A 27,388-nucleotide genomic window follows, 5' to 3' on the forward strand; every position below is an offset into this window, starting at 1 on the left:
TCGTTTCTAAAATAAATGCTAAATATTTAAACGCATGTACAATAACTGAGACGTACTTTAGTCCAGCGGTAATATTATGTTGCATACCGTAAGCGATCTTGAGTATTTCCAAGTAATGTTGCAAGAATACCCAAAAGTTAAATTTAGAAACAGAAAGTGAGAAACTTCCTCATCAGATTCATTGTCGGACTAGAGTAGTAGTAATTGCATATACGTTGACGTTTACGTGTTGTTTTCATACCGTTATAATGGATCTTGATGCATTAAGCAAAGAGTTTAAAGATTGGAAAACCGCAAGCAACTCGCATCTGGATCTGGTTGATGTTGACAATACGCCGAGGAGACTCAATTTTCAAGTTCAGAATACGGATACAAGATTTTATATTGATGTCACAATTGATGACAATCAGACGAAATGGGTAATTACATATCTACTGAAAGGTTTATATAATGTTTGTCAACATTGATTCGCTAAATCCCTCTAATCAGATTAGAGTCATAATATTATTCTTTAGGCCTTGGTTTATATCACAGTTCGATGTAGTAATGAACAAATATTGCTTTCAATGATTTGAATGTCAGTCCAGTTTCAGATTATCATTGCTGGCTAACCTATATATCCAGATCTGAGTATCAAAATCATGATCACAATCATTATTATAGTTGTTGGCATGATAGGGTCATTGACATCTCAGGTACCACAGAAGTGTACAGGGGTACTGTTCTGTATACACAATGCAGTATTGTTTGTTTGTTAGTTGTTACCACCACACTCAGCAATATTCTAGCTATATGACGGAGGTCTGTAAATAATCGAGTCTGAACTAGACAATCCAGTGATTGACATCATGAGCATAGATCCACGCAGTTGGGATACGATGACATGGATCAACCAAGTCAGCGAGCCTGACCACATAAAGCAGTAATGTACCCTAGCTTGACAGTTCGAGTCCAGCAGAATCTGGCATGTTTTTAACTCAGTGTCATATGCAGTATGTAGCAGGTCCGTTGTTCATTTTGTTCCCCCTACAAGAAATACTATTTTATTTTAAAGGAAACAACACTCCAACTTTGAAAGTATTGAAATATGGATCAGCTTTTTCTTCGCGGATTCAAAGTTTGCCTGTTATGAAATGTAATCTCGACTGGTTTGACTTGTGTTTAACACAATTCTGGCTGCGCTGCATGAAGCAACATCTATCCTAGAGGATCCTTGTTGCCTTTTTGGAGGTTTGTCATACTTGTTTTATCATACACATCATGGCTCAATCTGACAGTGATGTTAGATCACAGGTTGATCAGGTTGTGGATTTCATCCATCAGCTTGATCCCTTAGTCCGTACTAGCGTACTCACCCGTCTAGCAGATGACGCTAATCTACATCCGCCTCAGACCACTTATGTAGCTGATGTTGGGTCTGGGTTTGGTTGGGTTTCAGCTGCATGTGCTTCCACCTCCTGTGGATAGCAAAAGAGTTGTTGCCCCACGTTTGGGCGCCAATGTAGCGGCCATAAAATTTGTGATGGGATGTGATGGGATTCGAACCACGGACCTTCTGATCCGAGGTCAGACGCCTTGTCCACATGACCAAAGAGGTTAACCCCATCAGCAAGCTGACAAGGTAAGGATGTCATCTGTGGGACGACTCCATGCCCTGCTACAGGATGATCAAAGAGTGAGACGCTGTATATCATAACACTGACATGTGTTTTTGTTGTTGATTAATGCATACAGGGCTTGAAAGGGTGAAGCTTTCAGTTAACATCATATTATGTACGGTAAAAGCTACATACTATCCCTTTAGCATGTTCAGAGAATTCAGGTAAACAAACAGGTGATAACAAACTTGGGCAATAAAAATGTGAAATTTGAGAAAAATGATCACTAGACATGATAATTTTCCATTTAAATTGTTTTTATGATCTGCCAGGCATTGTTTTATATGCAGAAATATAGATTACTGTGTGTATTTTCTCTTTACTAAGCCAGATATAGCAATCAGCTGTACACACATTTTCTACCAATCTACCAGCACTTCGGTTAAAAAAATACCTAATAATATAACTTCAAGGAATTTTGATGTAAATGATCAGATCAATTGTATCTTAAACTTTTAACAAAAATTATTTTATCAGAAATAATATGTTCCAATACTGAGTTATTTTAGTTGCAGCTTTTGCTATATATATTTATAATAATAATAACCATAAGTCTGGCACTTTGGACATTGTTCACATTGTTGGAACAACTGATTGCTATTGCAGGATATGTTTTACGTAAGGAACAATTTGATCAGTCACCACTAAGGCCTCCCATGTTCTTGCTACAGCATGTGAATGAAAAGAAAGTTTGAATATCGTAATTAGAATCAACAAAAGTTAAATGTATAATCATGATAATATCGGGCAGTTACCCAATCTCATTAAAATCAGATCTTAGTTCTTGCTATCGCTTAACAAAGATCTGAGGACATCCCATTAGGGGTCGCGTCAGAACGACCTTTCATCCAACCAATCAGAGCACCGCTTACCAGATCATGAAAGTGACAGTCGGAATGTGTTTTCTAATCATGCAACCACGATATATTTCGGTATTCCGAACGACAGTTACCGGTTTAAGATTATCCATACAATCTGTGCCATCTATAAGCCATTCCAGAATGTTCTTCTTATCTGTTTTAAAATTTTTAATCGAGAATACGTCAAAATATGTTTCGAAGCGTAGTTGCCAGTTTGAAACTAGTGTCGTAAAGCTCGAGAAAGCTGCCTTCTGATTGGCCAATGTCGATTTGTTGTCAGTCATTTCATTGGTCGGTCAAAATTCGCGAAAGGTCGTTCTGACATGACCCGTAATGGAATGTCCTCAGATCTTTGTTTGTGGTAGCGAAAACTAAGACGTGATTTTAATGAGATTGGGCAGTTACCTTGTTCGAGGAATGTTTCGTCAATATCCGCAAAAAGGAACAATATCCCATACATCTGAAGCTGTACAAAGAAACTTGTTTCGATGTCACATGTTTTTGTAACAATCTAATAGTTTAGAATATACATATACGGCATAATTGGGATATTTCAATCTGTGTTCTTCTCTCAACTGATCACATAAGTTTGTTTCAGGTGTCTTTTACATAAGCATGATAAGTGTCATGTCTCATTGGTCAGCTGTGAGAGCACATGTAACAACTCTGTTCATGATGTCCATGGTTCTTTAAAATAATCTATTGAGTTAGATAACAATGAGCAATCAAACAACATGTTATCAACTAATCCTCTGAACAAAGTATGTTGTTTTTACATAGGCACTTCAAGCCCAGATATGGGTGTATTCTGTCTGCTTTGGTAAACCTACATGTATAAACACTTACTTTTTCAAAATCCACTGTGCAAGATTACAGTAAGTAACATGATTAATCAATCAACATATTATCGGTTAATCCTTTGATCAATGTTTTTTGCAACTCAACTGAAAGTTATTCTTTTGCTGCGCTGCCATGTGCATATTACATAACATGTAATATATTCACTATATCAGACCTGGATTTATAACCCAATCTATGATTAAATAATTACCCAGGACACAAGTAATGTCAAATGGGAACCACTGATTGCAATATTCTTGACATCCTCAGAGGCAAGGGTGAACATTATTGAGTTATTTTGCATCGTCTTTGTCATGTAATCTGAGTGGTTCTAGCACTAATTATAACTGTAATATAACTGTCACCTCTGAGTATGGATTCTGACGTACTGCAATTATTGAGTGAGTGAGTGAGTTTGGTTTAACGTCGCTTTGAACAGTATTCCAGTTATATCCCGGCGTGTCAGCTTAATGTGGGAGGAAAGCCCGAAGTGATGCAGGTCTCAGATGTTTACCACTTCGGTGAAACCCACGAGCACGGATGATGGTGCAACTCTGCACAGCGAATCGCGGCGCCTTAGACGACTGGGCCACCCATGCCCCCCCTGCAATTATTGAATTGACCAGAATTTGGCATAGAGGAGATCTGCATAGGAACCTGTTTGGTACACTACCAAAATAGACTTGTCCTGACCTCAGTGCCAGGCAAGGGTATATTTCTGTTCTCCAATTTTGGTTAGGGTTCATCCGTGTATACAGAAAGGTACCTGGGGTTCTGAAGTACCTGTGACACAACAACCCCAGCAGAGATTATGTACCAATCTTCCATACAAATGGTTTCGCAGCATGCTGTGTATTAGGAGTGACTATTGGTCTGGAAAATCACTATTGCGATAACTATTGATCATGTTGATATTGAAAGAAACTATTGCGATAACTATTGATATTGCAAGCAACTATTGCGATAAATATCGATAGTTTTCAGTGTATCATTTTAGATGGATTTTAGAGTTGAATTAAACCTTGGAACTGAAGTTTCCTTTGAATGTGAAAATTAAGTTTGAGATATGACTGATTTGTTATTTCTTTACCCTAATAATTTAAGAAAAAGAAACTTCCACATTACCTTGTGTAAATTACTACCACTCATGATCAAAAGGAAAACAAATTTGAACAGCATTGCATGTATTTTATTGCAACTGTAAAACTATGGTAAATACAATCGAAACTATCGATATTCCAACTGAAATCGATACTATTGATCGATACAACTGATTTAACAATTGATTTATTGACTTTAAGTGCTTACCAATAGCAATATATCGATATTTCGATTTATTGTGACACCCCTACTGTATATCCATGCTATGAGCACCTTCATGACATTATACTTAAAACATGCATAGATACTGTATTGTAGGAGAGGTTAATTCTCTTCCTGTGTGTTTAACATGAGTAAGATGTTCCTAGGTGATTGTGATGAGCAGTGAGTTAGCCAGAAACAAATAACTCTTAAGATAATTCTAGAACATAGTCATTATTTTATCAGTTCACAATTTTTTTTAGGACCCTTTCCTCTATAATGTTTATTATACCAAAAATGAATTGGTCATTTCTGCATGGGTTGGAATTGATTTGTGTGGAAAGAATGTGGTACTGCAAAAATTTGGTGAAAAGATTGAAAAATCGCAAAAACACAAACACGTAAGAGCCTGGCGCCGAAATACACCAACATGACATGCACATGCAAAATCACTTGTTGGGCTATAAAAACGGATTTCATTTGAATGCCATCACAATTTTACAGCAAGTGAACAGCAAAAACATGCCACAACTGATGGAAGCCCAACGCAACCATGCCATTGGCCAACTGCAAACATGAGAATCATCTTCAGCTGTATCCAGATTTTGCACATAGCACCAAGCACCATTACAAGACTATGGAGCCGTTATCAGACATAAGGGACAACACGTGACCTTCCCACATCCGGTCGACCCCGTATCACTACTTGAGCACAGGACAGATTCATAAGGCAATGTCACTTATGTGAAAGAACCACCACAGCCACCTTAGGCATTGCAGCAGTACCAGAATTGCTTAGGATATCAGCCCAGACAGTTAGGAACCATTTACGCACTAAAGGTATTCGCGCTAGAATACCAATTTGAGGTGTCATTGAATGACCTGCATCATCGGCTGCGATATCAATGGTGTCAAGGTCACAGAGTATGACCACTGGTAATGGAGACAAGTTTTGTTGAGTGACGAGTCACATTTTATGCTTCACCATGCGGATGATAGACATCCTGTTCAAAGGCATCACTGGGAACGTTATCCACGAAACTGCATGCAGAAAGTGGATACATTTGGTGGTGGTAGTGTGATGATGTGGGCGGCCATCTCCTACACTGGTAGAACAGACTTGGTGCAAGTTCTGGGGAATTTAACAGCAAAACTTTACACAGATGAGATTCTTCGGCCACACGTCTTTCCCATTATGTGACAAGCGAACGTCATTTTCCAAAAAGACAACACCAACCTCACAGGGCAAGACTGACAACATCGATTTTGAGGAATCTCAACATCCAGGCCCTGCCATGGCCATCCAGGTCTCCAGAATTAAACCCAATCGAACATTTATGGGATACACTGGATCAACAACTGAGAGCCTGTCAGCAATGGCCACAGAACATCCGACAGTTGAATGGGTGAACAAATACCCAGGCAACAATTCAGGATCTGATTGCCATGCCCGATGACCTTTTCCATATGGAACCTGGTTCAATGACAATGAAGTGTACGAGTCTCATCAGGACATAACTGAATAACAGACATGAAGTAGTAACATATGACGTCACAATACCAAGGTGACAATGGACAAATAACTTACGCCTTTACATTTAACTTAGGCGCGTATTTATGAATGAAATGTTGCTCTTTTTTAAACAATGTAGGTTCAAGATCAAAATTTAGCTTATATAGCGGAAAAACTAAAATGTTACCGTTTTGGAAAGTATATCGGAAAGACAGAACTTAAATTAAAAAGAAGAATGAATCTTCACCATTCACAAATAAAGCAGCCACACAACCGCACGATTCCACTCAGTGAACATTTAGAAGCATGTGGAAACTTTTTAGTTTTCCCGCTTTATAAGCTAAATTTTGATCATGAACCTACCATTGCCTACATTGTTTCATGTGATAATTTAGTAGTCTGGGTCTAGCAGACTTGTGTGAATTTCGAAGGCCACACATGGGATAGTTCTTGTCAGTGGTCAGATTTGAAGACATATTTCCACATCAATAGTCATGACACATGACCATGAACCTGATTAACAGTGAAGTAGCCCATTGGTACACACACTTAAAGGTTTTTCCTAAATGATTACAACTGTGGCTTTATGGTTATGTTTCAGCATGTGTGGAGTGACAGCGACTCAGTCTTGGTGAAGCTGCAGCCAAGTATAGAGGATGTGACAAGTGGTAAAGCGATGTCATTGGCTGATATTCTGACCAGCTGTTCTAAAGACTTGGAACAGGTAAGCTGGACTTGGCTTCAGAGTCTGGTCTTTCACTATGATGTGATACACATTCAGTTCTAACAGCTAATCACAATATGTGCCAATTCGAAATTACAGGACTTTCCTACCCCACTCATGCTCATGTGTCCTACATCCCACAGTGAGGTTGGCTATCTTCCTCATCATGCTCATGTGTCCTATATCCCACAGTGAGGTTGGCTATCTTCCTCATCATGCTCGTGTCCTATATCCCACAGTGAGGTTGGCTATCTTCCTCATCATGCTCATGTGTCCTATATCCCACAGTGAGGTTGGCTATCTTCCTCATCATGCTCGTGTCCTATATCCCACAGTGAGGTTGGCTATGTTCCTCATCATGCTCATGTGTCCTATATCCCACAGTGAGGTTGGCTATGTTCCTCATCATGCTCATGTGTCCTATATCCCACAGTGAGGTTGGCTATCTTCCTCATCATGCTCATGTGTCCTATATCCCACAGTGAGGTTGGCTATCTTCCTCATCATGCTCATGTGTCCTACATCCCATAGTGAGGTTGGCTATGTTCCTCATCATGTTCATGTGTCCTATATCCCTCAGTGAGGTTGGCTATGTTCCTCATCATGCTCATGTGTCCTATATCCCACAGTGAGGTTGGCTATCTTCCTCATCATGCTCATGTGTCCTATATCCCACAGTGAGGTTGGCTATCTTCCTCATCATGCTCATGTGTCCTATATCCCACAGTGAGGTTGGCTATGTTCCTCATCATGCTCATGTGTCCTATATCCCACCGTGAGGTTGGCTATCTTCCTCATCATGCTCATGTGTCCTATATCCCTCAGTGAGGTTGGCTATCTTCCTCATCATGTTCATGTGTCCTATATCCCACAGTGAGGTTAGCTATGTTCCTCATCATGCTCATGTGTCCTATATCCCTCAGTGAGGTTGGCTATGTTCCTCATCATGCTCATGTGTCCTATATCCCACAGTGAGGTTGGCTATGTTCCACATCATGCTCATGTGTCCTACATCCCACAGTGAGGTTGGCTATCTTCCTCATCATGCTCATGTGTCCTATATCCCACAGTGAGGTTGGCTATGTTCCTCATCATGCTCAATTGTCCTATATCCCACAGTGAGGTTGGCTATGTTCCTCATCATGCTCATGTGTCCTACATCTCATAGTGAGGTTGGCTATCTTCCTCATCATGCTCATGTGTCCTATATCCCACAGTGAGGTTGGCTATGTTCCTCATCATGCTCATGTGTCCTATATCCCACAGTGAGGTTGGCTATGTTCCTCATCATGCTCATGTGTCCTATATCCCACAGTGAGGTTGGCTATCTTCCTCATCATGCTCATGTGTCCTATATCCCACAGTGAGGTTGGCTATGTTCCTCATCATGCTCATGTGTCCTATATCCCACAGTGAGGTTGGCTATGTTCCTCATCATGCTCATGTGTCCTATATCCCACAATGAGGTTAGCTATGTTCCTCATCATGCTCATGTGTCCTACATCTCATAGTGAGGTTGGCTATCTTCCTCATCATGCTCATGTGTCCTATATCCAACAGTGAGGTTGGCTATGTTCCTCATCATGCTCATGTGTCCTATATCCCACAGTGAGGTTGGCTATGTTCCTCATCATGCTCATGTGTCCTATATCCCACAGTGAGGTTGGCTATCTTCCTCATCATGCTCATGTGTCCTATATCCCACAGTGAGGGTGGCTATCTTCCTCATCATGCTCATGTGTCATACATCTCATAGTGAGGTTGGCTATCTTCCTCATCATGCTCATGTGTCCTATATCCCACAGTGAGGTTGGATTTGTTCCTCATCATGCTCACGTGTCCTATATCCCACAGTGAGGTTGGCTATCTTCCTCATCATGCTCATGTGTCCTATATCCCACAGTGAGGTTGGCTATCTTCCTCATCATGCTCATGTGTCCTATATCCCACAGTGAGGTTGGCTATGTTCCTCATCATGCTCATGTGTCCTATATCCCACACTGAGGTTGGCTATCTTCCTCATCATGCTCATGTGTCCTATATCCCACAGTGAGGTTGGCTATCTTCCTCATCATGCTCATTCAGTAGATTCAGTCCCCACCACTATAAAAACATACAACTTTATCGATAACAACTTCTGGTTTATTACATATAGCAATGTTTCGATGTAGATTTTTACACCATTATCAATAAAGTTGTACGTTTCCTTATTTACTCACCAACTTCTAGAATGTCAATCAAACAGTCACCACCAGTATGTATAACAACAATGAGGTGACTAACAGGATCGGAGGGTCAGGCTCGCTGATTTGGTTGATGCACATCATTTTATTGTGTAGATCATTGCTTAGATGTCAATCACTGAATTATCCAGTCCAGACTCGATTATTTACAAATTACAGACTGCCATCATATAGCTGGAATATTGCTGAGTGCTGCGTTAAACAAAAAAAAAATAACCAACCAACTTCTAGAATGTCAATCAAACAGTCACCACCAGTATGTATAACAACAATGAGGTGACTAACAGGATCGGAGGGTCAGGCTCGCTGATTTGGTTGATGCACATCATTTTATTGCGTAGATCATTGCTCATGATGTCAATCACTGAATTATCTTGTCCAGACTCGATTATTTACAGACTGCCGTCATATAGCTGAAATATTGCTGAGTGCTGCGTTAAACAACAAACAAAACTGTACCATGATATCCCTTGTTTGGTGCCTTGCAATAATCAAGTTATCATTGTGAAACATGCCTGACTTACAAGTTGTGTACCCATTAATACCAGGCTGAGGATGACCAAGACAGGGAGAAGGAGGAGGAGGAGGAGGAGGTAGAAGAAGAGGATGAAGATGACGATGAAAACGATGATTACTACATTGAGTCTGAAGAGTTCCTGGATGACATTCAGGCTACCATCAGCACTGGTCATGAGGAGGGCAGGTGGGTGGAGCACATCCTGATCCATGAAGGGAACACTCGGTGATCTAGTGGATAGAGCATCTGCCCGAGAGCGGAAGGTCGTGGGTTCAATCCCCGCCCGCGTCAAACCTTAAGACGTTAAAAATTGGTACTTGTTGTTACCCTGCTTGGCACTCAGTATTAAGGCTGTAAAACAAGGACTGGTCTGCTTGGAGTCAGTATACTGTCTGAGTGATTTATTCATGTTAAATTCTTTGGATTTCTTTCAGTGATGTGGAATTGGAAGATGGACCTGGATTCTTTGGTCCAATGAACACAGCAACAAGCACTGCCATACAAAGACTTAAGAGAGGTAGGCCTTGCACATTCTCAAAACTTGTATAGTTGAAGCTGAAAACCGTTAAAGTGGAAATAACATAAAAATGTGGCAAAAACGACCCTGTGTCAGTGTGAAATAGTTCGTCAAATCCAGGGTGAAGACCATTTAAGAGCCACACTTGGTAATTTATTACATATTCATTAAATATTATTATCAAAAGTGAGTCCCAAGGATGCATATCCACAGAAAGAAACGTCTGTCAATCATTCATTATTTGTTTCAGATTTAAAGAATATTCTCAAAGTTGGTCCTCAGTATGGCATTGTGGCAAAACCAAGGGGAGACAACCTATTTTTGTGGGTGAGCTGAACAGTAATTTACATCTGTAATGCAAGTGCCACTAAGAGCATGATTGTTTAGAGGAGGCGGTGAGGGACACTTCTTATTTTGTTTGCTTTTAATTAATTTGGATGGTTGGCCATTTCGGCAGCGATTGGAGATAGAGAAACATGTGGATGATGGGCTGTGGCTGGAGCTTGTGGAAGTGATTGAAAAATGTTAAAGTTTGGATGATTAGCATAATGCTTGGAGAAGGCTTGGATGATGAGATGTGAATGGACATTGTAGAAGAGGTGGATGGTTGGTAAGGCTTGGAAGTGGAGGTAGGGGTGGAGACTTGCTAGTTGTTTTAGATGTAGGAAGGAGTGGATGGTTGGTTGAAGATGGAGGGAGGTAGGGATGGAGACTTGCTAGTTGTTTTAGATGGAGGAAGGAGTGGATGGTTGATTGAAGATGGAGGGAGGGAGGGCTGGAGACTTGCTAGTTGTTTTAGATGGAGGAAGGAGTGGATGGTTGATTGAAGATGGAGGGAGGGAGGGGTGGAGACTTGTTAGTTGTTTTAGATGGAGGAAGGAGTGGATGGTTGATTGAAGATGGAGGGAGGGAGGGCTGGAGACTTGCTAGTTGTTTTAGATGGAGGAAGGAGTGGATGGTTGATTGAAGATGGAGGGAGGGAGGGCTGGAGACTTGTTAGTTGTTTTAGATGGAGGAAGGAGTGGATGGTTGATTGAAGATGGAGGGAGGGAGGGGTGGAGACTTGTCAGTTGTTTTATATGGAGGAAGGAGTGGATGGTTGGTTGAAGATGGAGGGAGGGAGGGCTGGAGACTTGCTAGTTGTTTTAGATGGAGGAAGGAGTGGATGGTTGATTGAAGATGGAGGGAGGGAGGGGTGGAGACTTGCTAGTTGTTTTAGATGGAGGAAGGAGTGGATGGTTGGTTGAAGATGGAGCGAGGGGTGGAGACTTGCTAGTTGTTTTAGATGGAGGAAGGAGTGGATGGTTGATTGAAGATGGAGGGAGGGAGGGCTGGAGACTTGCTAGTTGTTTTAGATGGAGGAAGGAGTGGATGGTTGGTTGAAGATGTAGGGAGGGAGGGGTGGAGACTTGTTAGTTGTTTTAGATGGAGGAAGGAGTGGATGGTTGGTTGAAGATGGAGGGAGGGAGGGGTGGAGACTTGTCAGTTGTTTTAGATGGAGGAAGGAGTGGATGGTTGGTTGAAGATGGAGGGAGGGAGGGGTGGAGACTTGCTAGTTGTTTTAGATGGAGGAAGGAGTGGATGGTTGGTTGAAGATGGAGGGAGGGAGGGGTGGAGACTTGCTAGTTGTTTTAGATGGAGGAAGGAGTGGATGGTTGATTGAAGATGGAGGGAGGGAGGGGTGGAGACTTGCTAGTTGTTTTAGATGGAGGAAGGAGTGGATGGTTGGTTGAAGATGGAGGGAGGGAGGGGTGGAGACTTGTTAGTTGTTTTAGATGGAGGAAGGAGTGGATGGTTGATTGAAGATGGAGGGAGGGAGGGGTGGAGACTTGCTAGTTGTTTTAGATGGAGGAAGGAGTGGATGGTTGATTGAAGATGGAGGGAGGGAGGGCTGGAGACTTGTTAGTTGTTTTAGATGGAGGAAGGAGTGGATGGTTGATTGAAGATGGAGGGAGGGAGGGAGGGGTGGAGACTTGTCAGTTGTTTTAGATGGAGGAAGGAGTGGATGGTTGGTTGAAGATGGAGGGAGGGAGGGAGGGGTGGAGACTTGTCAGTTGTTTTAGATGGAGGAAGGAGTGGATGGTTGGTTGAAGATGGAGGGAGGGAGGGGTGGAGACTTGTCAGTTGTTTTAGATGGAGGAAGAAGTGGATGGTTGGTTGAAGATGGAGGGAGGGAGGGAGGGGTGGAGACTTGCTAGTTGTTTGAGATGGTGGAAGGAGTGGATGGTTGGTTGAAGATGGAGCGAGGGAGGGAGGGGTGGAGACTTGTCAGTTGTTTTAGATGTAGGAAGGAGTGGATGGTTGGTAATGGAGATGGTGGTAGGGGTGGAGACTTGTCAGTTGTTTTAGATGTAGGAAGGAGTGGATGGTTGGTTGAAGATGTAGGGAGGGAGGGCTGGAGACTTGTCAGTTGTTTTAGATGTAGGAAGGAGTGGATGGTTGGTTGAAGATGGAGGGAGGGAGGAGTGGAGACTTGCTAGTTGTTTTAGATGGAGGAAGGAGTGGATGGTTGGTTGAAGATGGAGCGAGGGAGGGAGGGGTGGAGACTTGTCAGTTGTTTTAGATGGAGGAAGGAGTGGATGGTTGGTTGAAGATGGAGCGAGGGAGGGAGGGGTGGAGACTTGTTAGTTGTTTTAGATGGAGGAAGGAGTGGATGGTTGGTTGAAGATGGAGGGAGGGAGGGAGGGGTGGAGACTTGTTAGTTGTTTTAGATGGAGGAAGGAGTGGATGGTTGGTTGAAGATGGAGCGAGGGAGGGAGGGGTGGAGACTTGTTAGTTGTTTTAGATGGAGGAAGGAGTGGATGGTTGGTTGAAGATGGAGGGAGGGAGGGGTGGAGACTTGTCAGTTGTTTTAGATGGAGGAAGGAGTGGATGGTTGGTTGAAGATGGAGCGAGGGAGGGAGGGGTGGAGACTTGTCAGTTGTTTTATATGTAGGAAGGAGTGGATGGTTGGTTGAAGATGGAGCGAGGGAGGGAGGGGTGGAGACTTGTTAGTTGTTTTAGATGGAGGAAGGAGTGGATGGTTGGTTGAAGATGGATGGAGGGAGGGAGGGGTGGAGACTTGCTAGTTGTTTTAGATGGAGGAAGGAGTGGATGGTTGATTGAAGATGGAGGGAGGGAGGGGTGGAGACTTGCTAGTTGTTTTAGATGGAGGAAGGAGTGGATGGTTGGTTGAAGATGGAGGGAGGGAGGGGTGGAGACTTGTTAGTTGTTTTAGATGGAGGAAGGAGTGGATGGTTGATTGAAGATGGAGGGAGGGAGGGGTGGAGACTTGCTAGTTGTTTTAGATGGAGGAAGGAGTGGATGGTTGATTGAAGATGGAGGGAGGGAGGGCTGGAGACTTGTTAGTTGTTTTAGATGGAGGAAGGAGTGGATGGTTGATTGAAGATGGAGGGAGGGAGGGAGGGGTGGAGACTTGTCAGTTGTTTTATATGTAGGAAGGAATGGATGGTTGGTTGAAGATGGAGGGAGGGAGGGGTGGAGACTTGTCAGTTGTTTTAGATGGAGGAAGGAGTGGATGGTTGGTTGAAGATGGAGCGAGGGAGGGAGGGGTGGAGACTTGTTAGTTGTTTTAGATGGAGGAAGGAGTGGATGGTTGGTTGAAGATGGAGGGAGGGAGGGAGGGGTGGAGACTTGCTAGTTGTTTTAGATGGAGGAAGGAGTGGATGGTTGGTTGAAGATGGAGGGAGGGAGGGGTGGAGACTTGCTAGTTGTTTTAGATGGAGGAAGGAGTGGATGGTTGGTTGAAGATGGAGCGAGGGAGGGAGGGGTGGAGACTTGTCAGTTGTTTTATATGTAGGAAGGAGTGGATGGTTGGTTGAAGATGGAGGGAGGGAGGGGTGGAGACTTGTTAGTTGTTTTAGATGGAGGAAGGAGTGGATGGTTGGTTGAAGATGGAGCGAGGGAGGGAGGGGTGGAGACTTGTCAGTTGTTTTAGATGTAGGAAGGAGTGGATGGTTGGTTGAAGATGGAGGGAGGGAGGGGTGGAGACTTGTCAGTTGTTTTAGATGGAGGAAGGAGTGGATGGTTGGTTGAAGATGGATGTAGGGAGGGAGGGGTGGAGACTTGCTAGTTGTTTTAGATTGAGGAAGGAGTGGATGGTTGGTTGAAGATGGAGCGAGGGAGGGAGGGGTGGAGACTTGTCAGTTGTTTTAGATTGAGGAAGGGATGAAGGAGTGATGTTTCACTGTTCCAGGATGTGCAGCTGACTGATGTTCCGACTGACAGTCGGCTCGGCAAGGATCTGCAGCAGTACTCAACAAAGTACAAGCAGGAGGTAGGTTTTGTTTGTCACCAACTGGAGATGAGAGACTGTTCTACAGCAAAGACTCAACTTTTAACCTCTCCTGCATTACTCCTTCATGCATCTACTGCCTGTTCTTGACCGTGAGAAAGTGCTGTGTGGGGTCTTGCTGAAGAAGAGGTTGTTTCACCTAACTGAGAGTCCAGCCCTAGCTCCCACGTGACCACGGATTCGATGATGTCACGGGGCAGCATATTACTGCTGTCAACCCACAGGAAGACCTGTGTTGAACTCTCTCCAGTTTTTCATTGATGCTTTGTGTATTGATATCTCTAGTGAATTGTCTTGTGACTATATTGTGCCTATGGTTTGTGTTTTCATATCTTTCATATGATTTATGCCATAGCATAACGATTTTACACCTGGTGATGATTTTCACCATGGTAATCTCAGATGTTTGGTTGTTTCAAGTAGCCATCTTGAATATTGTTTTGCGGTGTTTGCGTAAAATTGTTTTTCCTAAACCCACATGGCTTGGAAAAAAGATTATGACATAAATAATCGGGCGGGGACGCAATGTGATTACACTCTGTTTCATTGCAGATAACATGCCATCTTGCAAGCAGTGTCGCCATAATCAATCTGGGAGCGATCCTCATCCCTTGTGCCTAATTTGCACGTCCCGGTGCTCCCAGACTGCAATATGTAAAGACTGTCTCCCACTTTCCCCCACAGCTTTTGGCAAATATCTGCATGTTTCTGTATATCGGGCCTGTAAACTACGTGTGAGAATGTTGGTCGTTTCTGAACCTGCTTCACCCCTGTCAGCCTGCCGCGCTACGTCCATTGCCACTATGATGACGCCCAGCGCCAATGGACTAATATATGCCTCTCCTCAGCCGTACCAGTCAGCACCTACAACTGCTGTAGCAGTCCCTGCCAAGATAACCGCCTCCTTCGGCTTCGGCCACGGTTTCGGCTCCTTCAGCGTCTCTCCTGGAGACCTTGTCTGCGTCTATACCAGCACCTCTCCAGCCGCCTCCCCAGGCGTCTCTCATAGCGTCTCATACCCCGCTCTTAGCATCTCTACAGGCACAAATACCCCAACTTGGGTTTTTGCTTTACTGCTATATGTACTAGGGAAAATTGGATTTTCGCTAACCAGGCACGACACCATTGCTACAGGTCGCCCCGCAGACGCCTCACCTAGCACCTTTAAAGGCGTCTCTACAGGCACCCTCACACACGCCTCACCTAGCGCCTTTAAAGGCGTCTCTACAGGCACCCTCACACACGCCTCACCTAGCGCCTTTAAAGGCGTCTCTACAGGCACCCTCACACACGTCTAACCTGGACATCTGTGGCATCTCTACAGCTCGGTCCACTATATCCCAGGACCCCACTTCACCTGGTACTTCTTCACAGAGCCAATTCATGGGTCTAGTGGCTGTAGGACTGACTCGTTGGAAGGCTCCTTCATTCCAGCTTACGAGTGTTCGGTGTCAAATGTGGCTCCCTGCCGACCAGCTGGAGGCCGTGGCTCTTTCCCTGGGGTCGGGCGTGGACAAGGAGGACACTATATGGTCGAACCCTACCTCCATTCAGGCCCACGTTCTTGATGAGGACATCCATCGCATGACGGACTCCAACCACTACACTACTATCCGCACCCCAACAACAAGCTCACGTACATTGAAACTGAACTCAGACGCTTTCTCAAGCATCCCTCAGTCATGGCTTCCGCCTCCGGGGCTATACTCCAGGACCTGTCTGTGGACAATCCAAACCCTCTAGACCACCTCACCACTGTCTTTTCCTACCTACAGCGACAGGTGGAACACTTGCTCACGCATATGCACGGTGTGCTGATGGAAATTACGACCATTCGCTGCCTCGCCTACTTGTCTCTCTCAGACTGGGATCCGCAGTTAAAGAGAGGCCTACTCCGTCGGCCCTGGTCGTCTCCCTCACTCTTCAACGGGCACTTGTCAAGGACCCACGCTCGGGTTTCCCTCTTCGCCAGGGAAGAGACCTGCCCTCAAGGCTCTGGCTCACGTCTCTCATTCCGCCTCTTTCAAGTCATCCAAGTCAGGCACATATCAGCCAAGGAGGAACACTCTTCAGTCACGTGTCCGGAACTTCTTTTCCTCCTTTTGGGGCAAGAACCGTGGAAAAGGAAAGTCTTCCGGATCTTACCAGCCCCGTCGAGTGGTGATGGCAAGGCATGGAAGTGAATCGGCAGTCACGAGCGACTTGGACCTCCCACCCCCAGTCGTTCTACTGATCGAGACCCCAGTAGGTGGGAGGCTAGGGCAATTCTGGCGGAATTGTGAAATCCTGGGGGACCCATATATCACCAACACACTGCACCTAGGGTACAGACTCACTCTGAGAGACGACCTCTTCCAACATCGTCACCCATAGCAGACACCTACCCCCCTACTCAAAGGCAACTCCTCTGCTCAAACATTGACACGCTGCTTGCCAAGGAGCCCATAGTGATAGTGCACTCCCCAGCCATAACACCCGGCTTCTATTCGCCAATATTCCTTGTCCCCAAGAAGGACTAGGACCAATACCGAATGATCCACAGTCTCTACACCTTCAACAAGCACTAGCTGGCTCGTCCACTGTACTTCCAGATGGCCACGCTCAGGCTCCTCCAGGATACAGGCTCATGACTCTCTCATCAGCCTGTACATCCAGAACGCGTACCTCCATGTACCAATCCATCCCGACGGCAGGAAATTCCTCCGTTTCATGGGAGTCCACTTTCAATTGGCGGTGCTCCCATTTCGAATTTCCTCGACCCCATGGCTATTTACACGCATCACCAAGCCAATAGCCTCTTCTCCACATGAGGGGTTTCCAATTCAAGGCGTACATAGCCTCCTGAACCACCAGAACACAGCCACACTCCTTCGTCACAGGGGCTTCAAGCAACAACTCCTCCTCCACCTGGGATGGTTGATCAATCTCTGGAAATCTGAACTCACACCCTAGTTCCATCTCCTATTCATCAGGGGCCTCTTTCAATCAGACCAAGACCTCCTCTCACCGAATCCAAAGATAGGGAGTGCACCTCGTGGGTCAAGTCACCTTGGGGCTCTTGTCTGCTGTTCAACAGCCTTGGCACATCAACAACCTTGAACTGGAGGCGCTCATACTGGCTCTCTCTCACTGGAAGCAGACCCTCTGACGCACACAGATCGCCATCTCAACGGACAACATCACTATCGTCCGGTGCCTCCGCAATCAAGGAACGACCCATTCCTACTCGCTCCTACAACAAACGTTCTACTTCTTCAGCCTTGTCGACCAATTGGAGCTCCAATTCCAGATCCAACACATTTCGGGTTGTTGCAACATTCTGGCAGACGCCCTCTCCAGGCCGGACAAAGTCGCTCCCATGGCGTGGAAGCTCCACCCATCACAGAGCTGCCTCCCAATGATGACTTCATATGTTCCAGTTTTTAGCAGTAATGATCTCTGATGTCATCGATTCCGTGGAGCTGTGTGATGGAGCTCTCAGGTAGTTGAAACAACTTCTTCTTCAGCAAGACCTCACACTGCTCTATCTTCTCTGTCAAGAACAAGCAGTAGATGCATGAAGGAGTAATGCAATAACAAACATCTAGGATTTTTGTAGATTCAGACATAACCGTTTTCAGTGAAATTACCCAAATAAGCACATTTAATTGTCTTTGTTATGTTTATATGCTAACTTCTCGCTGTTGGGATTAAGAGGTATCGAAATATATGGAATAATAGTTGTTCATAAAGTTTGTCCCAGAAACTTCCTTCCACCATTTCACGTTTAGTGATTTTATTACCATTAACACCCACTGACTGCACTATGCATGGCATGAACTTATGGTCTTTCTGTGACAGCCCGTTGTGAAACTGGAGATGCAGTTTCCCCAGGACTACCCCTTCACCCCGCCATTCATCAGAGTCATCAGTCCACGGTTCAAGTTCCTGACAGGTAGGTCCCCGCCATTCATCAGAGTCATCGGTCCACGGTTCAAGTTCCTGACAGGTAGGTCCCCGCCATTCATCAGTCATCGGTCCACGGTTCAAGTTCCTGACAGGTAGGTCCCCGCCATTCATCAGTCATCGGTCCACGGTTCAAGTTTCTGACAGGTAGGTCCCCGCCATTCATCAGAGTCATCGGTCCACGGTTCAAGTTCCTGACAGGTAGGTCCCCGCCATTCATCAGTCATCGGTCCACGGTTCAAGTTCCTGACAGGTAGGTCCCCGCCATTCATCAGTCATCGGTCCACGGTTCAAGTTTCTGACAGGTAGGTCCCCGCCATTCATCGGTCCACGGGTCAAGTTCCTGACAGGTAGGTCCCCGCCATTCATCAGTCATCGGTCCACGGTTCAGGTTCCTGACAGGTAGGTCCCCGCCATTCATCAGTCATCGGTCCACGGTTCAAGTTCCTGACAGGTAGGTCCCCGCCATTCATCAGTCATCAGTCCACGGTTCAAGTTTCTGACAGGTAGGTCCCCTCCATTCATCGGTCCACGGGTCAAGTTCCTGACAGGTAGGTCCCCGCCATTCATCAGTCATCGGTTCAAGTTCCTGACAGGTAGGTACCCGCCATTCATCAGTCATCAGTCCATGGTAAATTCCTGACAGGTAGGTACTCGCCATTCATCGAAATCATCAGTCCACGGTTCACGGTCTATTACTGTAAATATTGAAATTAACATGAGCTTGAATTAAATGCAATAAATGCGAGTGATCTTTGTTCACATTAATGAAACTTCGCATTTATGTCTCCAAAACGACTATCAACAATAAGACTGCACACTTTGAATAGCGGAAATACCAACTTGAATATAAACACAAACACGGTTTATTTAGCAGCAGCTGTAACAAGTATATAACAATGTCATTCAAAGAATAGGAATTACACAATGGGCATCCGTTGAGTTATCACTGCTGGGTTCAAGAGTTCTACTCACTCCGATCTTTGTAATGCCAGTCGACAGAATAAACATATAAACTGTGTGTTGTTTTCTAGGAAAACACTGTTTATTGTTTTTACGGAAGTGCTCTACTCTGCACTAATAAGCGGAGCTATTTGTGTTTGATTGGATTAATTTAAGGTTGGATCGAGGTAAAGATGTGTATCATTCCACTGGGGATGGGGTGTGGAAAGTCGCATTGATATTGAGTCACATTTTTGGCCAGGGGTCAGCATTCATATTAATTTGGAGACGCATAACTTTCAAGATTTACAGTATTACTGGCCACCATGATATAGCAGGCCCATTGCAGGCAACATTCACTCTAGTGTGATGCAAAGTGATTCTCGTTATACATACAGCAATGATACAGGAAGCCTTATGTTGATGTTCCAGCGGTAGTTCTGCTGTATTGCTGGTAATGGCTTGAATCCTGCCAATGCAAACCTCATCATGTTTCTCTGATTCTTGACCCTTGACCCCTACCCCCCAGTCCCACGGCTGCTGACATTTCTCTGTCAATTGCAGGTCACGTGACAATTGGAGGCAGCATTTGTATGGAGATGTTGACCAAGTCAGGCTGGGTGCCAGCTAATGACATAGAGGTGAGCCATCACTGTGTCTGTAGTTTACTTCTGTTGGCAGGCGACTGTGCTTGTCGTAAGAGGCGACTGTACTTGTCGTAAGAGGCGACTGTGCTTGTCGTAAGAGGCGACTGTGTCTGTAGTTTACTTCTGTTGGCAGGCGACTGTACTTGTCGTAAGAGGCGACTGTGCTTGTCGTAAGAGGCAACTGTGTCTGTAGTTTACTTCTGTTGGTAGGCGACTGTGCTTGTCGTAAGAGGCGACTGTGCTTGTCGTAAGAGGTGACTGTAAGAGGCGACCGTGCTTGTCGTAAGAGGTGACTGTGCTTGTCGTAAGAGGAGACTGTGCTTGTCGTAAGAGGCAACTGTGTCTGTAGTTTACTTCTGTTGGCAGGCGACTGTACTTGTCGTAAGAGGCAACTGTGCTTGTCGTAAGAGGTGACTGTAAGAGGCGACCGTGCTTGTCGTAAGAGGTGACTGTGCTTGTCGTAAGAGGCGACTGTACTTGTCGTAAGAGGCGACTGTACTTGTCGTAAGAGGCGACTGTGCTTGTCGTAAGAGGCGACTGTGTCTGTTGTTTACTTCTGTTGGCAGGCGACTGTACTTGTCGTAAGAGGCGACTGTGCTTGTCGTAAGAGGCAACTGTGTCTGTAGTTTACTTCTGTTGGCAGGCGACTGTGCTTGTCGTAAGAGGCGACTGTGCTTGTCGTAAGAGGCAACTGTGTCTGTAGTTTACTTCTGTTGGCAGGCGACTGTACTTGTCGTAAGAGGCGACTGTGCTTGTCGTAAGAGGTGACTGTAAGAGGCGACCGTGCTTGTCGTAAGAGGTGACTGTGCTTGTCGTAAGAGGCGACTGTGCTTGTCGTAAGAGGAGACTGTGCCTGTCGTAAGAGGCGACTGTGCTTGTCGTAAGAGGTGACTGTGCTTAGCGTAAGAGGCGACTGTGCTTGTTGTAAGAGGCAACTGTGCTTGTCGTAAGAGGCAACTGTGCTTGTCGTAAGAGGTGACTGTGCTTAGCGTAAGAGGCGACTGTGCTTGTCGTAAGAGGCGATTGTGCTTTTCGTAAGAGGCGACTCTGCTTGTCGTAAGAGGCAACTGTGCTTGTAGTAAGAGGCGACTGTACTTGTCATAAGAGGTGACTGTGCTTGTCGTAAAAGGCGAATGTGCTTGTCGTAAGGGGCGACTGTGCTTGTCATAAAAGGTGACTCTGCTTGTCATGAAAGGCGATTGTGCTTGTCGTAAGAGGTGACTGTGCTTGTTGTAAGAGGATGGCCAGGCTCACTGACTCTTGTTTATGCATGTCATCATATCCCAATTGCAATTGCTCATGATGTTAATCACTGGATTGTCTGGCCCAGACTTAATTATTTACAGACCACCATCATATAGCTGGACTATTGCTGAGTACAGCATTAAAAATTGAACAGAACAGAACCTCTGTTGGCTTAGATATTTAACAGTGCTCTAGTTCATTTGTTTGTTTATTGTTTAACTCTATACTCAAACAATATTGCAGCTATATGACAATATGTGAATAATCAAGTCTGGACCAGTCAATCTAGTGATTGCATGAGCATCAATCTACATGGCGGCATGTGGCAAGTGACTTTGTTCAAAATATGCCTCTGTTCACCCAGCAGTGAATGGGTACCCGGTAGGATGAGTGGTTGTTAACCTTCTAGCGCCTCACAGGCAGCTTGGGTTGTATACTCCCTAGGGAGCTGAGAATGATGGTTGAGTGCGCACTGATCCATTGACCAGGGTAATACCAGTGTAGCACTTTGAGCATGTCCCTGGGGTGTGGAATAATGTTAAAAGCAACGTTAAACCCAAATCACTCACTCACTCAAACAGACCTGGAACCCATTCAACCAGGGAATCTTATCACAAGTTAGGGCGCAGGAATGTGTACGGTCATGGCATCAAGGTCACATGTTGAATAGGACCCAGTCCTAGGAATAATTTATTAATCAAATGCTGTATTTACTGGTGCATGAAAGCACTGATATATGTTGTCTAATCTTTTTTCATTTATGACTTTTTTAAAAGTAGAAAATAAGAACAATTGATAATATGATTTCTTACCATGGTTACAGAGCATCTTGGTCCAAGTGAGAGCAGAGATCATGTCTGACCCTAATGCCAGTCTCGACTCCAGCAGACCAAACGATTCCTACACAGAACGTGAAGCCCGCGACGCCTTCAACCGAATGGTCAGCCGATACGGCTGGAACAAGTGAGTGGGTCATGTGACCTGGACAGACTTCCCTTAAGGCAGGAACCTTGGACATTATGTGGTGTGATGCAGGTCAAGATCATTTCATCAGTCTTCATGACAACTTCCTGCAGTGATGTGAATAAGCCAGGTGTTTCAGCCATCTCTTTACAAACTTCAGCTTTCATTTTGTTACATCAGTTGTCTGTCCAGGCCTGTGGGAGATGTTAATCTGTGATATAGACAGGGAACAAGTACATACCACTTCATATCATGTCTAACAAAGGTGTCATTGATTCACCAAAAATTTACACCTGACAATACAATGCAAGATACACCTAACCATGTATCGATTTTCAATGAGTATTATTTTCAGTAACCAGGTCTAATCACTATTCAGGCTAGCGTTGAATTACCGCCTCTCACAAAACAAAATTCTAAATCTGACTGCATATAACAATCAGAGTACCATGATACATATCGAGTCATGACCCAAGTATCGTGATATGTATCAATACACAAGGTAGGCATATCATGTTACTTCTAATGCCAACATCTGTAGCCTGAAGACCCAGTATGACATCAGTGACATTGTTCCACGATACATATTGAGTCATGACCCAAGTATCGTGATATGTATCGATACACAATGTAGATGTACCATGATCCTTCTAATGCCAACAACTGTAGCCTGAAGACCCAGTATGACATCAGTAACATTGTGCCATGATACATATCGAGTCATGACCCAAGTATCGTGATGTGTATCGATACACAATGTAGATGTATCGTGATACTAGTAATGCCTACAACTGTAGCCTGCAGACCCAGTATGACATCAGTAACATTGTACCACGATACATATCGAGTCATGAGCCAAGTATCGTGATATGTATCGATACACAAGGTAGTATATATATGACTAGTCTCTGAGGCTGCATAAAGAAATAATGTTTCTCAGCCCCAATTTTTATCAAAAGTAAGGAGTTAGGTACAATATTTGTTTTCCCACCATAATACCACATTGATCCATAATTTGGCTTCAAACCCCCTGCCCCCCATTACTTAATCTGTCTGTGTGGAGCATTGACTTCACACTTACAACACTTGGAAGGAAGTAGTATCTACATTAGTGTCATAGACGAGGCTCACACACATCCTGGTACCACAGTGGTATCCATCGGAGGAAGAACTGGGTACATGAAATAAATCTATTTCTGCTCTTGGACAATACAAGTGTTACACTTTTTGACATCAACAAATATAGGTTTGCTTTATGTATTTTTGTGACTAGTTTTACATTGTGTAAACAGGATAAAACATTAAGTTTGATTTGTACTTGCACAATGTTAAAGATTACTTCCCTTGTTTGGAGTTACCTCCCTTGCTCTGAATGGCTTAATGTGGGTGTTTATAAGTCTAAGTAAAAAGAATTCCATTATAGTGGATATTAGAAGTTATTCATGATTATAACCATTACTGATTACACATTATTGATTATTTCTCCATTCTATTGTAATATTAAGTACCAGGACACATTTGCCACCATAGTTTTATTCCAGAAGTGACATCAACATTCTCATCTCTCCATCCTATCCAAGCAGAGACCATATATTAGTCTTTGGTCTCTGTTTTAGCAAGAATTTCCTCGCTCATGTGTGTTATTTGTCTGGACAACTTTTAGCCTTGTGCCAATTGAATTGGGTTCAGAACATAGCTATGGTAACAAATAGATTCAGGGTATGTATCATGATAGAATGGAGATTATAGTACTGGATGTATTGTCTCAAAAGAGAAACCTTGTATTTGGGTGTTCTCTCTGTTCATTTCAGTTAATGATTTAAACATGGATTGGGTGGTCAGCCTCGCTGACTTGGTTGATGCATGTCATCATATCCAAACTGCGTGAATCGATGCTCATGATGTCAATCACTGGATTATCTGGTCCAGACTAGATTATTGATCGCCATCATATAGCTGCGGTGTTAAATAACAAACAAACAAACAAAAAACATCTCAGAGAATGTATATTTATATTGAAAATAACTTTAATGTGTTGATATTTCATCTCGTAAAGCCTGCCTTGTAAATAGCTCCACACATTCAGTCAACTGTTCATGACTCACTCAGGCTGCTTGTATTTATTAGCACACTTTGACATCATCAGTGTGACGTTACCTATTATCATCGGCTTTGTTTGTCAAAGTATGTCCATTCACCTGTTAAACAACCATCCTAATAAGTGGTATGTTAGAATGAATAACCAAATAGAGAACCAACTTTTCTATGGGAAAATGAGATTTAATGACTGCAGAAAGCCTTCCTGTCGGTTAACTTGACAATGTAGTGTCAGTAATATCCTCTATTCAATGAACAGTACATATATCCTTAGGCTCATACTACTGATTCATAACTATGCTGGTCGTAAGAGGCTAACGGGATCGGGTGGTCAGACTCGCTGACTTGGTTGATGCATGTCATGGTATCCCAATTGCGTGGATCGATGCTCATGAGATCAATCACTGGATTGTCTGGACTCGATTATTTAGAGACCACCATATAGCTGGAATATTGATGAGTGCCGCGTTAAACAACAAACCAACCAAACAATCTTATCGCTGACATAGCACCTACTGTCTCTCTCATTGAGTACTTTGTTTGGACTGTGGAGCGATGCTCATGATGTCAATCACTGGATTGTCTGGTCCTGCCTTGATTATTTTCAGACCACTGTCATATAGCTGGAATATTGCTGAGTGAGATGTTAAACAACAAACAAGCAAACATAAAGATAAAATTTGTTAATCCCGTTACGATGGTTTTCTGCAGTTTTTTCAAATAGAAAAGCTTTGAACTCTAGTTCAGAAGGCTTAAGCACAATTTATTCTTTTAAGGTTAGTGACTTTGAGTTTTTGAAATATGCCTCTGTTCACCCAGCATTGAATGGGTACCTGGTAGGATGAAATTGTAATGGTGACTTTTTATATACAGCAGGGAGTTGAGAATGAAAAATGTCTTGACTGGGGCAACAATGTATCACTTTGAGCAGGGTGTGGAGTTGATGCATTACCAATAGAATATGCACTACAACTACACTTTTTAATGTGGTTGTGTCCTACCTCATTTTAGCTTCTTTGTTCTAACATAGCAAATATCCATTCCATGTGTTACTTTATCATCCCCTTGAAAGGGACCTGTCAACAAATCCACCCTAACATCCCTTTGAAAGGGGCCTGTCAACAAATCCACGCTGGCAAACAAAATAAAATAATATTTGTTTTAAATTTCAAAAACTCAAAATGGCTGCCAGGCAAGAAGGAAAAATATAATCTAACATTACGGCCTTCGTGCAAAATCTCTTCGACCAAAGGTGGGGTGTACCTTTGGTCTGGAAGTTTGTTAAATACAGTAAACTACGTTTATAACGAACACTATAACCAACTGACCGATAGAACAAACTTATTTTTGAGTCCCGGACATGTGTTGCATATATGCTGTATATACATGCTTATAATGACCTACGGTTATTACGAACTAAAATTAGTGGACCCTTTGAGTTTGTTATAAGGGTAGTTTACTGTATGTAATCTCTCTTGCAAGATCTGGAAATCCAGCCTATTGTTTCATTCACAGTTTGTGATCATTTGTTACAGAATATTGTTGAACCAGGTTGACAGTCTCCAGTCATTGTATAGCTGCTGTAAGTCTTACCAGTGTTATGCTTTTTGTTTGTCATTACTTGCTGAAGTGCTTTTTTAGGTCCAAATGAATTAATTATTAGAAGTTCAATTTCGCCTGATCAACTTCAGAATTCCTTCACTCTATTGAGATTTGTTTTGAGTCATAAATGACAACACTGTAAGGAGTAATTCAAATCTGTGTTGTAGTCACTGTCAAGACAGTCAGAGATGAATATCCCTCCATGTACAGTCGGCAAGAAACTCTGTCATGTTAAGCTTGTCCGCATGTGTATCTTTGTCTTCACTCGTAACTGTCAACTATCCGGCGTCCTTCATGCACCAGTGAACATCCTCATAGGAAATCTGAAATTACATCCTGAAGGGAAATATGATCAGAAGAAAAATATTTCAAGCTTTGCAAGAAGAAACTATTTGGATTAAAATCTAATTATTGATTTATTGCGGCCTAAATATGAAGTTTCAGTGAGAGATGAGAGATGAAATTGTCCATGGCAGCTGTGATTTATCAAAGGTTGTTCTACAAAGGGATCTGGGGTAGAATAGGTCTTCGGCAACCCATTCTTGCCGTAAAAGGCAAATATGCTTGTGGTAAGAGGCGATTAACGGGATCAGGTGGTCAGGCTCGCTGGCTTGGTTCATGCATGTCATCGATCCCAATTGCGTGGATCGATGCTCTTGATATCAATCCCTGGATTGTCTGGACTCGATTATTTACAGACCGCCATATAGCTGGAATATTGCTGAGTGCCGCGTTAAACAAACCAACCAACCAATCTTATCGCTTACATAGGACCTAATGTCTCTCTTATTGAGTACTTTGTTTGGACTGTTGTTAGCGTCGAGTCATTCGAATCAGGCTCAAAATGAAAACATGACAAGGAATGGGTATTCGTCATAACAGAATGGAGATACATGGATAAACAAAGAAGCGCTGTCTAAAGAGCCTTCCTTGTACGTCCATATTGATTGAAGTCCCCTGCAGTCTATGTACACGGGCGATTTATTTATTTTCTTCATCGGTTACATGGCTTTGTAATGTATCACCTAATATGATTACATACATTGTAATAAAATACGTTTTTTACCAGTAAGTGTTGTCACATGTTTAGCCCCGTGGGGATTCCTGGTTTGAATTAGTCCCTAGCAACCTATGCTGGGCTTAAAGAGGCGACCAAGTGGATTGAGTGGTCCGACTCAGTGGCTTGATTGAAGACTGTCATCACACCACGACGGCGTGTGTCGTTCATCAAAATACCAATCAATCAATTATTTACAGGCTGCCGTCCTATAATAGCTGGGATATTGCTAAACGCGGCATTAAACAACACACACGCACGCGCGCACGCGCGCACGCACGCACGCACGCACGCACACACACACACACACACGCACGCGCAGTTCTCATGGAGGGTGAGAGTGTTACCTGTAAGAAATTTTAGTTTTGTACATAATTAAACTGCTTGTAAAACCATCAAGTCAAGATTGTCGGGGCCTGATT

General features: G+C 43.7%; 1 protein-coding gene across 1 annotated transcript; it reads left to right on the plus strand.

Moving 5' to 3' along the window:
- Window positions 1-100: 100 nt before the first annotated feature.
- LOC124133908 (ubiquitin-conjugating enzyme E2 Q2-like) lies at window positions 101-26,977 on the plus strand. The gene is made up of 9 exons (XM_046498491.2): window positions 101-419; window positions 6,775-6,897; window positions 9,689-9,843; window positions 10,092-10,174; window positions 10,425-10,501; window positions 14,370-14,450; window positions 18,309-18,402; window positions 19,920-19,996; window positions 22,071-26,977. Exons 1-9 carry the CDS (start codon window positions 249-251, stop codon window positions 22,212-22,214), a joined length of 1,005 nt encoding a protein of 334 aa, XP_046354447.2. The 5' UTR covers window positions 101-248; the 3' UTR covers window positions 22,215-26,977.
- The last annotated feature ends 411 nt before the right edge of the window (window positions 26,978-27,388 follow it).

This window comes from Haliotis rufescens, unplaced genomic scaffold, assembly GCF_023055435.1.
Source record: "Haliotis rufescens isolate VD_foot unplaced genomic scaffold, xgHalRufe1.0.p SCAF_17, whole genome shotgun sequence".
In the NCBI taxonomy this organism is placed as follows: Eukaryota; Metazoa; Mollusca; class Gastropoda; order Lepetellida; family Haliotidae; genus Haliotis; species Haliotis rufescens.

Bases quoted from the DNA above. Each gene is read 5' to 3' on its own strand.
- LOC124133908 (XM_046498491.2), top strand. From the start codon at position 249: ATGGATCTTGATGCATTAAGCAAAGAGTTTAAAGATTGGAAAACCGCA. The intron at 14,451-18,308 runs GTAGGTTTTGTT...TTTCTGTGACAG, and splicing joins CAACAAAGTACAAGCAGGAG to CCCGTTGTGAAACTGGAGAT. The intron at 18,403-19,919 runs GTAGGTCCCCGC...TGTCAATTGCAG, and splicing joins ACGGTTCAAGTTCCTGACAG to GTCACGTGACAATTGGAGGC.